At 41.0% G+C, this 17231-nt stretch overlaps 1 protein-coding gene across 3 annotated transcripts in view; it reads left to right on the forward strand.

Annotated features, from left to right (window-relative positions):
- The first annotated feature begins 311 nt into the window (after positions 1-311).
- LOC137257619 (E3 ubiquitin-protein ligase RNF31-like) overlaps positions 312-17231 on the forward strand; it is a 375097-nt gene continuing 358177 nt past the window's right edge. For all 3 annotated transcript variants that reach the window (XM_067794941.1, XM_067794942.1, XM_067794943.1), the window contains exons 1-2: positions 312-434; positions 9907-10159. In XM_067794941.1, coding sequence (XP_067651042.1) covers positions 9929-10159 — 231 coding nt within the window. In that variant the 5' untranslated portion in view covers positions 312-434; positions 9907-9928. The remainder of the gene's footprint in view (positions 435-9906; positions 10160-17231) is intronic.

Below are 17231 nucleotides of genomic sequence, written 5' to 3' on the forward strand. Positions count from 1 at the left end.
GCGCAGCGACGTCAACACATTGTGACGTAATGCAAAAAGAGCACATTATCGTCTGATAAAGTATTGTCGGCGCCTTTGATCTTTCACCGAAGCATCTTAGAAGAATCAGGGAAGAATCTATAATATCACAAGTGGGATATTATACTTGAAGTAATCGATAAATCTTCTTAAGAGTCAATAGACCAAATACGTTGCCTGAAATAATGTAAGATATGATGGTAACTTTCTACTAGAATTCAAAGTCGTACTGTGGAATCCGATTTAAAATTTGGGGGGTGAACACAGAAACAAATGTAATGAATGTATGAATTGGTATGTCTGGCCATCTGTTGAAGGGAGATAACCCAATACTTCCTGGTGTTGTGAAACAGTTGATAGAAGCGAAAGTTCGAGAGTCAGGGAAGAATCTTCAAGCAGCATTATTAAGGGTTGAGGTAAGGTTCATGTAAAGTTTTGAGTATAGAAGTGAGTAGTAGACGTTGGCAGGAGTATGTCTGATATGTTGTGGACTCTCCATGGATAGTGGGATTTGATAAAATGCACATGGAAACGTATGCGTCTTCTCGGGCTATAACAGTATTTACACAACTGACATCATTTGTGTGCGTAATATGGCATAACGGATATTATAATTATTCTGATTTTAGTCCCAAATCACATACGTTGACACATCGTCATGATATTCGACGCTAACATCAGTCGAAACTGGCGTGACAAAACGGCAAGGACGACATGCTGTTTTAGAAACTTACGGAAAGAGCTCCGCCTATCATAGTCCAGCAATTAACTAGACGACATCGCACTAAACCAAGGTGTGCTCGATGTAGGCCTTGGCTGGAATATGAGTTTATTCACATGAACTACGCCTATCTTAGATAGTAATAGTAAAGGGGAGTCCTTCCCCTGTGTTTTATCCCCACACTGAAATAAGTATATTAAGTACATTGAATGTTTTTTGGGGGGGTACAGGATACGGACGGAGCTCTTTATCCCTTTTAAAACTCATTAATGGATGCCGAGTTTTTTTTTCAGGAGCAAATTTTCGTGAGGTTTGAAAATTGAAATTTTTTAATTGCGCTCATGTGTTCCTGGATCTGCACACGACAATAAAATTACACAGAAATGTGGAATATTTAATTTCCTATCCACTGGTATAAATATAACTGCGACTACCTCAGGGGTTTGGGAAACAGACACTGCTAAATGTTGGCCAAAACTTTTGTTAGCGTTAAAAAACAGTAAATTTCTCCATTTTTTATTGTGCTCCAATAAAAGCACTCTGCCACGATTTTTTTAATTTGTCATCTTTACAGAAAGTGTGAGCCAAAAATACAGCTTGATATCTGAAAGACATAAGTGTATATGAAATGAATTTATGTGCAAATGCATAGCATAATCTGCACAAAATGAAAAATGACCTGCAATAAATGCCCAAAATCTATTTTCAATTATGAGTTCAAACATGGACAGAGAGGTCATGCACATATAAAGATAGGGGGGCATAACTCTGTTATGCTTTATATTAGGTCAATGTAGCCAGGGATAATCTACAACAGGGACAGTTCACTTGCTTGCTTTCTTTACCATTTGTACTAATTAACATGTGCCTCGTCATTATCCAACGTACACAGTATCTTGGCTCGTTTCCAGCGCATTTTCAGCTGTGTTTACCATAGTAACAATACTGCAGCCAGTTTATTGTATCAGTCAGAATTTCACAATGAATGAATTATAGTAAGAATTAAGTGCAAGAATTATAGGTGAATGAATGAAAGAAATAAAGAAAAAAACGAAGTACATGTGTGAATGAATGAAAGAATAAATGATACATCACAGCCATCCCTCCCAAAACTTGTTTGAGAATGCAAAAGTATTGGTAGAACACGTGTTAGCATCAGCTGTCCTTTAAAAAAATGTACTTTGAGACATTTTTGTTAACATTAATAATTAATTCAGATATCTTATTACAAGTGGGGAATGGCATGGACGTTAACAAAATGTTAAGTGACACTGTCACACATCCCTCAAGAAAGGAAAGTGTAAAATTATCACAAAGCGTTTTCCAGTTTTGTCAAATAATCAGAAAGAAAGAAAGGTTACAGAACTATGACCCTCAAGCATTTACATCAACACCTTTACCTGATGGTTTATTCTCTTCATATGAAAGGTGTATGTGAAAGATGTTTTTGAAGAAATAACTAGGAGCACTCGAACCAAGTCATATAGTATTTCAAAGACAGATCAGAACAGATTGGCAATATGTCATACTTTTCACACACCTCAAATACCTCAAATAACCATTTACATAAAACTATCACTATTACTTGCAAACACCTTTCAACTGAAGGTATGTTTCCCTTCTAAGAATTAAACGAATGTGTGAAAGAAGTTTTTATCGACTTAATTTAGTCTATCTTCGCGGTGAATCGAGAATGGAAGCCAGTGAGTTATAACATATCAACTTGAAACTTAACTACAAATCTTTGGTCCCAATACTGACACTAATAACAATTATTTGACTTGAACTGAATTGACAAAATAGTTAACTTACCTTCTGCATGTAGGTGTTCAGTTGTCACAGCGCTCAGCGATTGTAATCAGCTGTTGAAGATAAACCACGCTCAATCTTAGATACTAAGCTGCTGCCATATTGTCTACACTGGTCACGTGACGAGGCGAGACATACGTTCAGGGTCTTTTTGAGGAGTTTCTTCTCCCTCTCTATATAGGCTCACTGATATAACTCAGCTCACATGGAGAGAATTTGCTGTGTATACACACAGTATATTTTCATTATGTTTTGTTCACAGTGAACCAAAGTATTGCAATACAAAGTTCACCAATGTGAGAGGATACCTTTTGGTAGTTTCACAATTTGTAAGAAAAGATGCCAAAGAACTATGTCAGAAAACAGGTAATAGCGATATGGATGGCCCTATACGATACATAATTAAGTTCTTAGATTCCCATATTCTCCTATTTGTGTAGAGGTATTTTGATTAATTTTGCATCATATTTAACAGACTAACAGACACATCATCATATGTAATGAATTAGCTGAAAATAATGCAACATTTTAGTTGATGTCATGGCATGTTTTGTGCATTTTGTGACGTTGGAAAAAGACGACACTGGTTTGCTGATTTGTATATATTTAACCTGATTTCCACTCAGTGTGTAAGAGGTCTCTTATTCTGAATTCAACACTATTTAGACAGAACATAAATGAATGGTTTTACCACTGAAATAGTGTCCTGAATATGTGAAAAATTAGACGGTTTTACTGCGTATGTCATTGCGAGCAACACACGCACCTGTTCGGCATCAACTTAGCATAATTGAAAATTTCACAACACCTATATATTCATTGAATATTCATTTAGGGTATAAACTTTCCCTCTTATGATTATGTAATTATTTCACTTCATAAGTCTGCATTGAAAGGTACAAAGAGATCGCTTTTTTAGTATGTAACTATTAGAATATGGACGTAAGGTTTGTCCAAATTAAGACATGACTTGGCTTACATATTTTTAACAATTTTTGTGTAAATATTGTTTGAGTTAGATATTCTGTCATCCAAACATGTTTTAATTGAATTTGAATTGACTTTATTATCTAAAACAATGATAACTCGCACCTGGTCAGTCAATTTCATAATTGTTTCGTCTATAAAAATGACACAAACCAATGCAATGAACAAGACAGTTCCTTTAAATATGTGTGCTCATAAATTTCATAAAATGTACAAATCATTTTCATAAGTATTATCAGTTTTACTTATAAGAATTAAATTGCTGTATATTAACCTGTTCATATGAAACTGCAATATTCATCCCAACATATTGAATATTGTACATCACAGAAACTAAAGCTCATGTTGCAGTAATGACTACATGTGATCTTCTAACACTTGTGTAGAGGCTTAAAATGTAATATAGTACACTTACTGAGTCAATTTCCCATGTAAATATGATTCAAACAATCAAAAGTTTCAAAGAATAAAAACGCATGCCCTATATCCACATATGATATGATGTTGAACATGGATGTATGTAGATACTGAAATCAGTTTCATGAGAAAATATCTGAATGATATGCAAAATATCCATCACAATACTGAAAGTGCAATCGGAATGATATGGTCATTGTGTGTACTTGTTCAACCAGCCTTCACCTCAAAGAAATTGTCTAATATGTGCAACAGTGTTGGCGTGTGACATCACTGCCGATGACCAATTTCTTTCAAAATGGCGCCTTTGCTTACATGGGTACACAGGATTTTATGAGGATTCTTCTTTGATTTGGGGATCTTTTGTGCATAAATGTGAGATGTAAGTATTCAGAAATATTCTGACTCTTTGTGTATTGTTATATGTTTTTATCGTTTACATTGTAAATGATGGAAGAAGCCAGAAATGCCGATAAGTACCTCTGTCGTTCTGTGTGAATTTGCGTTAGACTTGACGTCATGCTGCACTAAAAGTTTGACAGTTTCTTACGAATTATCACATGACAGCATTGTATTGTACTTTCTTTGTTTTCATTAGCCAGTATATTTCGATACGTTTTATCTAGACAGTGTCAGTGACAAAGACCATTTGTAATTTGATTCTACGATGTGTGGGGAGTTCGATGATGCATTTGTCGCAGCTAACTATGAAATATATGTGATGTAATATGTGTCTCAATATTGACCTTCTTGAAACGGGATTTTTAAACTATCCAATATGGCGGAAAGCACACTTCAGTGTTCGTGTAAGTGTATTTTCGAAACCATCTCAGATGATTCTGGGTTCATTGGTAGCGTTTCAGAATTATCATTACTGGTTACATAATCGTTAATATGCTATTTTTGAAATTCAGTACTCCCAGTATTTATCCGATTTTCACATTTCACAACATACAGCAAATAACGCTCTGAATTGTGATTTTGTATAGTGTGAAAAATGGCGACAATTACGGTGAAGCCAATTTTGAGAGGTTATTTTTAGCACTTTAACTTTGTCTAAGATAATAGTGGATGGTATTAATAAACAAGGAAATTCACAATTTGTGTGCGTGATGTATTTAGAATATTATTTGACTTCAAAGTGAGGGTTGAAGAGGAAGGACACATATGTCCGTCTGGCACCCAGGGTGTTAACAACCTTGTATTTATTCATATCCTCTCTAAAAATCTGTAAAATAATAATGCTTTAATCATGATCCCAGTGCAGATTCTGGATTGGAATAGATGCCCAGCCCATATTGGTAGCATGGGCAGGGCATTTTTAAAAATTAAATTAAAGGGGCACTGATGCGGAGTGCTTAATGTTTCTTGCCAAAAGTCTAATCACGAAAACCATGCTGCAAGTTAGTCAGCAACTGCTCCCTTGGCCTTGATGAACATGGGACAGGGCTACTGTCCACACTTGCAGAATTTTTTCACCCAAACTGTGAGAAGGGTGGACGCTCATGACATGCCGTTATTTGAAAATATCCCTGGTATTCTTTATCTGATTCTAATAAAGTATCCCAGCAGTGCACATTTTTTCTAATGCCTGGATTGTATAGTGACTGATCCATTTGATCCTTGTTCTGTGTTTTATAAATCAATATTTAATCATGTCATGTGAAAATATGATGTCTGCGGGCATGTGGCAAGCCATTTGTTTTGTAAAAGATTGCAAAGCTTTATATTTAGATAATATTGAGCGTTGACCCAACTTTTATTACAAAAATCGTGTGTAATTTTTGGTAGCTACGCCTCTGGCCTATTATCTATGATAATGAAGATCACACACATTTGATTTTTTTGAATCTGCAAACTAATAACAACAACCTTGCTATTGATAGAAAAACTGGAAATTTTCTCAAGTAAGAAACTGATTATACTAGTTTATTCAAGTACACAGCAAATGCTTATATGTCCTTCTTATGTAACTATGAAGTTCCATTGGTATCCTCAAAACAGTTTTCTCCTTCTTTTGATATAACAAAGGTGAGGAAGAAATAGTCTAGCGAGGCCTAGAATTTCCCCCTTTTGATATAAGACAAGGTTGGGAAAGAAGTAGCAATCAAAATTGATTCCAGGGTAGGGAGGGGCGGTGGGGTAGCCTAATGGTTAAAGCGTTCGCTCGTCACGCCGAAGACCCGGGTTCGATTCCCCACATGGGTACAATGTGTGAAGCCCATTTTCTGGTGTCCCTCGCCGTGATATTGCTGGAATATTGCTAAAAAGCGGCGTAAAGCTAAACTCACTCACTCCAGGGTAGGGAAGATCAAGCCTAGAGGGGAAAGTTTGGCCACAGGGAAAGTTTAGTCTGTTACACCGGCACCTATTGATAAGGTTGAGATTCAGTCAACCATGGCAAATAAACAGTGGAGGGATTAACTATAGTCTGTCACAGAAAAGTTGACGAAGGTAAACTTGGCTTGTGTCATGTATTAATGTATCACAGCGTAATTTATCATACCATAATACATATCACAGTTATAACTATTACATGATATTACATTGCACTCAAACCAAATGCGGACCCGTGAAGGTCCCGGGGTAGAGTAGTCCTTCAGCAACCCATGTTTACCATAACAGGCGACTCTGCTTGTTGTAAGAGGCGACCAACGGGATCAGGTGGTCAGGCTTGCTGACTTGGTTTGACACATGTCATTGGTTCCCAGTTGTGCAGGTTGATGCTCATGTTGTTGGTCACCGGATTGTCTGGTCCAGACTCGATTATTTACAGACTGCCGCCATATAGGTGGGACATTGCTGAGTGCTGCGTAAAACTAAACTCACTCACTCACTCCAACCAAATGCGACACAGCATTTGCATGTGAATAAAAACGGGGTGAAATTCAACCAACAGTTTTGTCGTTGAGACTGTGTGTGCTGAATGTGTGGAGCTAAAAAATCCATTTAAGTTCCATGGAGCGTCGGAGCTTAGTGGTGGTTTCCTTTTCAGGGTCTGCCTTGAGTTGACTGATGATGGTGTATCTTAAATCACTCTTGTGATAGTTAGGTTAAAGTGGTAGGAGACTGGTTTGTCCCTTTGATGTGTAATGTCTGCAAAGTGTTCAGAAAGTTGCGTTCTGAATTCCCTTTGGGTTTCACCCACATATTGTTTATTGCAGACACGGCATGTGAGCAAATAAACTACATTGCGGCTTTTGCAATGATTTCAGGGGCCCTGTATCTACGGCCCGTGTGTGTACTGTAAAAGTACGGAGACTGGATATTACTGCAGACCCTGCAGGAATGATCCTGACATGGTTGATCAAGGAATTGAACCATTTTTCCCGCAACCTGGGGGGTGGGCAGGGGTAGGTAATAGCAGCTCTGACAAGGATATCTTTCAGAGTTTTGTTGCGGCGGACGGCCCTCATCCTCGCCTCAACACCTGACTCACAGAACTTAAACGGATCTATGACCAAGAGGATCATTGATTACCTGGCTGTTCTTCCAGCAAGACGCCTCACCTTGTACAAAATAGCGAAAGGTGACAAGAAAATGATGATCGTTTGTTAAACAACTTTTTTATTCGGGTGTCCCAAATTATGAGACACATCATCAGAGATGGTCTGTCGATTTCATGTGGCTGTGCAAAATTTGGTTTTGTTGCAATTATTAGATTTTGTGTTAGTGAGCAATTCATCGGTCTCAAATGGAATCAAACGGACTGTAACAGATAGTGAATGTTGAAACTGGCAAAATGCAGAAGGATCACACAACAAGTAGATAAAGTTCCAATAACAAGTTTATTCATAAAGCACCAGACTGTAAATACATGGTCTCGACACGATACTGACTGTCATCTGGACTAGATGCCCTGCTGATCAGCCTGTGTCCTCGTGGCAGTAGCAGTCTTGCGATACTCTATGCCTATCTCAGTTGAGACCCCTGGGCTGTTAAATGAATTAACTGTACAATAAACTTATAAAGTTGTGTATGAATTTGAAGCAACCGGAACTGGATCCAGATAATGAATTTTTGTTACAATATGTTCATGTGTATTCTAATGAAGTTTTGCCTGAACATTAGCTCTAACACTATTGTCCTGGTGGTAAACGTTCCCGGAAAATGTTTGTGCATGTTCGACCGAATACATTCGTTAGTTCTGGGTACAAGACTTGCTCTTGAAACATGCAGAGTTCGAATGTGTCAGAGAGGCCTATGGCAAAAACTTGTGCAGCCCGGGAATTTGTATTGAAACCCTTATTTAAGCCACAAGTGTAGAGTAAGTTGTCATTGGGAAGAAAATTATTGACCTGACATTTTGGCACACACAGTCCCAGGTAAAAATGCTTTATTTTCTGTGTCACTCACTGCAATAGGTTTTCGTTAGGATATTCTGTGAATGTATAAAATATTTTGTATCAGGTTAGGGTTTCGAGATGTAGCAGGTTTGTCATTATACAGGTTGTGATACAGGTTTGTCGGTTGGTATGTTGTGAATTTGAACATATAATTTCCTCGTAGATTCATGACCGCACTTGTAAATGTTCATATCTAACTTGACAAAAGTTTTGTACATGTGAATTTATAAGACATTATTATCTTAGGGTCATCTGGACCATATCGTCATAAACTTACATATGAGTGTTCTCACCTAGTGTGAGTGTGATTGACTTGTAATAGTTTCTGTTGAACTTGTTTACAGTGTACTATCTTGTGAGGGCTGCTTTGGTCATTTGTCAGATGTGTGAGTCTGAACATGAGATTTCACACTGTTTTGACATCGGCTTGTATGAGAAATGTGTTTTGCTATGGAGGGCCGTTATGGCTATGTGTAAAATCAGCATGAACCCGTCATCACATGACATATCTCTTTATATTGTTTCCTGTTAATAACTTTGCAGGGAAGAAACTTTGTACTATTATATATTTTCGGACGGCGTATGAAACAAACCTGTTACCAGTGGCAAGTACATCTGTGGCCATTTGGTGTGTAGGTGCCTGACTTATGTATCACAGAATAAAGTTGTATTGACAGAACTCCTGTGTAAGTTGTTTTTGAGTTTTGCATGTGCATGAGATTTGTTATAATAAGAATTTAGGTACGTTATAACACTATGAGCCAGTCCAGTTCCACCTTCCTCTCTGAGAACATTTACGTAAGCATTCAGGGTTAACTTCCCTGAGGCACAGGAACATCAAGCTGTTTGTAGGGAAAATTTCCTATGAGTAATAGCAACAGCAGCATTTGAGCAAAACAAAATTTGGCTTACAGTATGTCCTTTTACATAATGCTGTGTATCACTTGCATGATGATGGTGTTTGTATCTTCATGGAAACGTCGCATCTATTGCAAAGAATTGTCAATCCTTTGAAAAAAGTTTTTCTACAATTTTACATGATGTAGAATGTCTAAGACCAAAATAAACCCCAGTCATATGTGACTTCCTTAAGAGTGTGTTCTATGTAAATGTAGTTTACTGTATGATTCCTTCACTAAAAAACCAGGCCAGCCTAAAATGCTTAAGGCAAAATGTTGGCCAAACATGGTTGATCTGTTAACAGGCATGGGACATCTCTAGTTGTAGCTTGATTCATATGCTACGTCATATCTACGTTTTTTTTTATCCCATCATCATTTCGATGAACAAATATATATTCAAAATTTCATTTATGAAAGAACTGATTTGGTCGATATGCTTTTATATGCATACTTGTAATATATATGATGTCTTCAATAACACAAGGGATTGTATTAATCAAATCAAGCTGGAAAAAACAAAGCTATTTGTTAATATTGGTGTTTTTCAGTGTTACCAATTTCTATGGTGAATGTGTCTGATGCACAATATTTGCAACATGAAGTAGGGGTTTTAAGGGATGGGACTGTTTCTGATTTTCCATGCACATGATTTATTTATGATTTATTATGATTTATGATTTATTATGATTTATTTTTTTCTGTGCAGTCAGGCAAAGCAGATGATTTGAATGGGTCAGACAACTAGCTCCCTGTTCAACTCCATGGATCAAGCTAACTACGATCAAGGTCCACGAGAACTTGATGCACAGCTTCTTCACCACAGACACTGCCTCGTATCTGCCATTAAAAATGCGTCTGACTGCAGCTGTCCTCTTATGGAACTTGTGTATTTGAAGTGCCCAGTTGCTATGAAGTATGCTGTCCTAAATGTAACAAATATTTTGAAGGAAAACAATCAGGTTGGTGTTATTTGAGTGTGTGTTTGAATTTTGCATTTCATTGCCCTTTAAACTGATAACAGGGTTAAATTCAAAACTCAACGTTTCCGGTGAGCTGAATCATTTGAAGACATTTTGTGAGTGGTCAGATCATTATTCTTCTAGTTCCAACATCATGCTTTAATGTTGGTAAGACATGGATTGATACCAAACATGGTTATATACAGTACCCTCTAGTGGTGGTCCTATTAGTTGAAACACAGGTAAACTGTAGCGCAAGTGGGATGCACAGCATAGAGAAAATGACCAGTCTTCTTATGTGCTGGCAAAGTGAGCAAAGGTTGGCAACATACTTTCCTTGCTTCGATTCGAAAAATATTTTTCATGTCCAAGTAAAATATCACCACCATCCAAGGTATATACACCCATTTCTTCATTGGGTTGTGCTCTCACATCCAACCCCATGTTGAACAATTACTCATGTGAAATATTTTTTATTCAACAATTTATGCACAACTCATAGTACATTAGACTGTTCTTCCCCTCCATTCCCCCTTCCAGCTTCCACCTCGTTCGCATATGAGAAGACTTGTGATGTTCTCTATGCTGTGCAACCCCATTTGCGCTACAGTTTGCCTGTGGTTGAAATAGTCAAAGATTGTTTGAAATTTGTAAATCCATTTTGTGCAATTTATGCAAAAAAATGGAAAGAACATGTTTTTTCTGTATTTTTTGTGTATTAACAACGTAATCAGGAGAATTTGATAATGACACTAACCAATTATTTGATTATGTAATGAACCAATCAATTGTGATATTCTAGCTAATTCCCAACACTAGTAGCCTCTATAAAAGATACTGGTGCGTGGAAGTGTGGTATTACGTATAACATGTGAACATATCTGAATAGTATATGTCTTTATATAAAGACTTAAGTAAACAATGAACATGGCAAATATGATCTCACGCAGAGCAAAATATCATATGTATTATTATTATTACTGCAAGTGACCCCGTGACCCAAGCACCCAGTAGCCCAGCAACCAACACATGCAAAAACCCTATATAAATTCAGGACACACAGATTACAAGTATTGTCCAACAAATATGCTTACTTGCGTACACATAGGAAATATGCACATTCATACACGTAAAATAGCACACTGTGTAAATATTTACATTTGATTTATCTTGAACATATATATGCCTATATTATTCAATTATTTAATTTGAGTTTTTTTAGTTTGTTTTTTTTTGTATATAACAATTACAATTGTATAATTACTAATCTTTCTCCAAATCTCAAATTTCTATGCAGTCCCCATGTAGAGACAGTGTTGTGTAACTGGTTAGTTGGAACATGGCGGTGAGAGGTATGTTTGAATTTAAACCAATCAGCAGAGAAGCCGTGTCTGGACTATTGTTAAAAGAACCAAAGACAATGACATAAAAATAGATCGATCTGGGTACGCTTAAATACAAAATGAAACAGCCCTGTGAGACAGAACTGAACAGTTAAGGCCAAGTCAAGATGCAGCTGGACTGACAACTAATTGTATGTTATATATATGATGTACAGAGAAGTCATCTGTCGGTACGCTAAAGATTTTAAATATATTTAAAATGAAATTTATTGTTATAAGTCTGTACACAGTAAAGAATCCCTGGATTCAACTCTGTTTACAGACACAGAGACATGGACAGAGAGAGAGAGAGAACACACATACAGGCACTAACATAGAGAGAGAGAGAGAGAGAGAGAGAGAGAGACAAAGAAGGACACAGGACGTAGAGACAGACATGGACACAGAGAGATACAGATGGACAGACAGAGAGACACACACACGGGCACAGACATGGACACAGCAATGTATGCTAATGTCAAAGCTTGTGTACATTGTGGTGATGACAAGATTTTTTCGACTACCCCATTGGATTAAGACAAGGATGTTTTGTAAGTCCAATTCTGTTTTCCCTGTTTATCAATAAGTTGTACTACGACATTATCGCAAATGGTAAGCATGGTATCCAAATGTTCCAGATCTCTTAGAGCTTTTTATTCTTCTATTTGCTGCTAATGTAATTCTACTATCAGAATCTGTAGTTGGACTACAAACCAGATTGAATGTTTTGGAATGGTATACTGAAACATAGGATTTATCTGTTAATCTAGATAAAACTACATTTTTAACTTACCTTACCATATGGCTTATGCATATTACCTCAGGCATGGCTTAGAAGATATCAGACAGTCGTTGATATGCCATTCTACTGAATGGCTACCTCATGTATAGACGAGTGTATAGGAACAGAAGTGACGTGATCTCACGAATCACGCATGCGCGAGCAATCCAAAACTTCACTTTTACTTCAAGCGTCTCATACGTCAGACGTGTTTATTTCGTTTGTTACGCTATTTGCTACTGTGTTTGACATTAAAGTGCTTTACTTCACTTACCTGGCTACCTCGTGTTTTCGACTCACTTCGTTCTCTTTAGTTTTTCATCTTGTTTATCCTTTTTCTTCGCACATGTGGGTAAAGTTTGGTTCCCAAGCCGTTCCCTTTGCCTATGTGCCTTGCCTTGTGTAGTTATTGTCGTTTTTATCCATTTTATCGTCGTTTTTCTTCCTATGCCGTGCAGGGTTCAATGGGGGCAGCCATGTTGGTTTCTCTCTGCTGTGTCGTCGCTAGGGCATGCTCATTTGTTCTACAGGGGTGTTGCTCCATTTTTTCTACTATAGGGGGTTTTGCTTGTTAACCGTTTTTCTTTATGGTTCTCAATGTTGCTTGCTTTCTACATGTTGCAGCCTTATTATGACCCAACAATTTTGCACACTCTGTAAGGTGCAGAAGTCAGCAAAGGATCCCCACCCCTGGTGTCCGGACTGTGCAGTAGTTATTTGTGGTTTTGATGATCGCTGCCATCATTGCTCGTCTCTTACTGTGCAGGAATTGAAGGCGTACTTGTCGGCTAAGAAGAAAAGGTTTACGCAAAGGAAACGGAAAATGTCGTCTCCTGCTTCTTCTTTGGGATCACGATCTTCGCTTGCAAGGACGCCAGAGAATCAACCATCTCCATCAGCGGTGTCGGCGCCTCCTTCGACGCTTCCTTTGCCTCCTTCAGATCCGACGCCTGGATTTCAGCGCTCTTCGGACGCCTTCATTGATCTCTCTCACCCAGACGCCCTCACTCACCCGGAGGTACAGAAGCTACTGAGAACCTTACTACGCTCGAGCGCTGACTCAGCGCCATCGTCGACCTTGATTTCTCCGGCGCTCCTGATGCCGACGCCGTTGCCGGTTGCTGCGCCTTTGGCGGATACGTTGCCCACAGCAGCAACGTCGACGCCTATTCTGACGCCATCGTTTTCGTCCGTCGTTTCTCTACCAGCGTCTACGCCAGCTCCGACGCCCCCGTCAACCTACACTATACCTAAGCGCACGTCTACTGCCACTATCTCTAGAGAAGAGTTGCTCCATCAGCAACTTATGGAGGAGCGTGCTCGACGTGTTGAAGCTGAGCATTCTCGGCGTGACAGACGCTCTCGCTCTAATACTCCCAGATCCCGTCGTCGCTTCAAGAAGTCCTCGTTGTGGTCGCTGGCGTTGCTCTCATTCTCGGTCTCTCTCCCCTCGTCGCCTACCTGATAGGGATCGATGCTCTAGATCGCCAACTTATTCTAGACGCCAACGCCAACGCCAACGCCAATGCTCGCCTACGTGTGGATACGGAACCTCGGTCATCCACGTCTACACCTGGTCACAGGCGCCTCACTCATTCGGTTTCCTGGGATGATATGGAAGAGAGATTTTTCTCTCCCGACTACATTGACGACGCTCCTGACTCTGATGATGGCGGTACTTATTTACCTCCATCGGCGGTTTACGTCTGGATCCTGGTACGGATGATCACAAGTCAATACAGTTTTCGCCGGAGCTTCTCATTCCCCCACATCCGATGGTGGCGGACGCCATTGCCTCTCTGGATGCGGATTTTGCTAAGCTGTCCCTGTCATCTACCATCAAGGCTCCTAAATCAAAAAAAGGGGATTACAAGATTCACAGTTTAGACTTTGCTGACAGTGGAGCGGCTCACGACGAATCACTGAAACGGTTGACGAGTTCACCCCAGAATTCTTATAGAGTGCAAGATTCAAGACTGTTAGCCATCGACATGGAGTTGAGGAGAATGCTGAAACCTATTTCAGCTTTGGCATCTGCGACGTCGGCAGCCGTCTGGGATCTCACGGAAGATAATGCCTCTCATGTGGACCACCTGTCAACGCTATTTCAGTGGCAAGGCAAAGTTTTATATGATTTGCTGGCACATCTAAAAGCGGCTCTTGCGATGACAACAGCGGTTCGACGCTCTGGTTTCTTGGATCCCTGCAACTGGCAGGAAGAGTTCAAGCGCAAACTGTTTAATGCTCCTTTTTCGTCCCGTTACTTGTTTGACGATATGATCCCGGACGTCTACAAACAACATGCTGAACTAACTAACACTGAAGTCCTCGGATCTGCTTTTCATGCCTCCTCGGCACCCCGTGGAAGAGGCAAGTGTCGCTATATTCCCAGATGCGACTCCGTCCGTTCAGCCTTCTGCAGAGGACGCGGTCGTGGTAGGCCAGCCGGTGACAGTCAATGCCGTGCCCCTGAGCGCTCCAGGGAACCTCCTGCGACACCCAACCGGGGTAGAGGCAAGCGCACCTACTCTGGCCGTTGAAAGCTTGGTCCAGCGCAACTGGGACCTCCTGCCCCCAGTTGTCCCGACCCACTCCTGTAGGCGGGAGATTAGGGATCAATGCTGGAAGATCCTTATGTTACCAACATACTTCGGTTACCGGTCGCCGCCGTTGACATCAATGCCCCAGTTACGCGTGTATTCTCCAACCCAGAGTGTTTTATTAACGGAGAGCATTCAAGCGTTACTAGACAAGAACGCCATAGAGACAATGCTAGACCCCCAACAGTCCCCGGGGTTCTACTCACCCATCCTCCTCATACCCAAGAAGGATTCTGGGAAATTGCGCATGATACACAACATGGCGACGTTCAACCGGTTGTATCTTCAAGACCCACCTCACTTCCGCATGATTTCTCTGGGACAAGCTCGGACCCAGCTCATGGCTAGCCAGCCTCGACCTGCAGGATGCTTATCTCCATGTCCCGATTTATCTGCCGCACAGGAAGTTCCTGCGGTTTGTGTTCGCCAACCATCACTACCGATGGAAGGTACTCCCATTTGGCATTTCCACGGCCCCGTGGGTTTTCACTCGTATCACTGTGCCGATCACCTGTTTCCTTCATCTCCGGAACATCGACTACATAGACATAGACGACTGTCTACTCAATCATACCGATCCTCAGTGGCTACGCAGACAGCTGAGTTTTGCCACACGCCTCCTGGAACAACTGGGGTGGATCGTCAACAGAGAGAAGTCCCATATGGAGCCGTCCCAGGAGTTTGTTTCTGACTCATCACAACCTTGTCAGGATTCCACCGGCGCGTTGGTTCAAGATAGCAGCCTTCGCCGATCGCGGTCTCACTCGGCCGATGTCTCTCAGGGAGTGGCAGTCTCTGTTAGGCCTTCTCATGTCGGCTCAAGATTTGATGCTACGAGGTCGCCTAATGCTTCGGCCGTTATGTTTTCTCCTGCCGTACATACAAGCCGACGACCTTCGTATCAAGTTTCCTCTACCAGATTGTCTTCACCGGTATCTGCGATGGTGGACTCTAGAGTTGAACGTTTGCGTCTCCTTGACAGACTTGACACCCGACCGCAAACTTTTTGTCAACGCTTCCCTTCTAGGTTGGGGCGCTCACCTCATCGGTCAGACAGTCTCGGGGCTGTGGTCCGACGTCGAACGCAGGTGGCACATCAACAACCTGGAGTTTCAAGCAGTCATTCTCGCAGTTCAGCATTGGATGTCCGTTTTGCAGAACACATGCCTCCTGATAGCTTCCGACAATTCCACGGTCGTTTGGGTGATATGGAATCAGGGCACCACAAGATCGCGACGGTTGTTGGAGCAGATGTTTCAGCTGGCCAACATTCTCGACAATGGCAATGTTCGTCACATCCCGGGTTGTAGAAACGTACTAGCAGACGCCCTCTTAAGACCAGGCAGACCATCACCAACAGAGTGGATGCTGCACCCGGAAGCATTTCGTCTGTTGTGTCAACAACACGGCCAACCGCTCATCGACCTGTTCGCGACACGACTCAACAATCAACTTCCATAGTATGTGTCTCCCGTTCTGGAGCCGCAGGCTTGGGAGACAGACGCCATGTCCCTATCATGGGAGGGGCTGGACGCGTATGCGTTCCCACCACCAGTACTTCTACTGGCGATGATGGCCAAGATCAATCAGACCCGGCGGATTCATCTGCTTTTGGTCGTGCCCTGGTGGCCGGCCAGAACATGGTTCCCCAACTTGCATCGTCTCGTCGACGGACACCCCCTACCACTACCGGATTGGCCGCAGTCACTCCGCCATCCACACAGCCGTCTGCACCATCCCGATCCAGCGAGGTTTTGTCTTCACGTCTGGACCGTTTACAGAAAGCTCTAAGGGCTAAGGGCTATTCTACTCGGGTGGCAAAGGTCATTGTGTGTGCGCACCGGGTATCCACGACATCTCTTTATGACAATAAGTGGACATCTTTTGAGAAATTTTGTACACTCAGAAAGCAGAATCCGTTATCAGCATCTCCTCAATTTGGCGTAATTTTTTCTATACCTGAGAAGATCTAAACACTTGCGAGGTAGCACCATTGCGACGTACCTTTCAGTGCTCGACTCCGTCCTAGCAGTCAAGTGTGACCGGCGAGTTTCCAAGGTGCCAGAACTCCTCGCCATGTTAAAAGCATTCAAGTTGGAAGATCAGAAGGTGAAATTTCGTCCACCTGCCTGGGACTTGAACATCGTTCTAGACCATCTCCGCGGTCCCTCCTTATGAACCCTTGGAGCAGGCCTCGTTTGAAAATCTTTCAAAGAAGACACTTTTTCTAGCCACTGCGGCTAGGTTCGGTGAAATTCACGCTTTGAATGTCACCCGTGTCAAGTTTGAGCAGTCCCTGCATGGTCGAG

The sequence above is a fragment of the Haliotis asinina genome, chromosome 12 (genome assembly GCF_037392515.1).
Source record: "Haliotis asinina isolate JCU_RB_2024 chromosome 12, JCU_Hal_asi_v2, whole genome shotgun sequence".
NCBI classification, from domain to species: Eukaryota; Metazoa; Mollusca; class Gastropoda; order Lepetellida; family Haliotidae; genus Haliotis; species Haliotis asinina.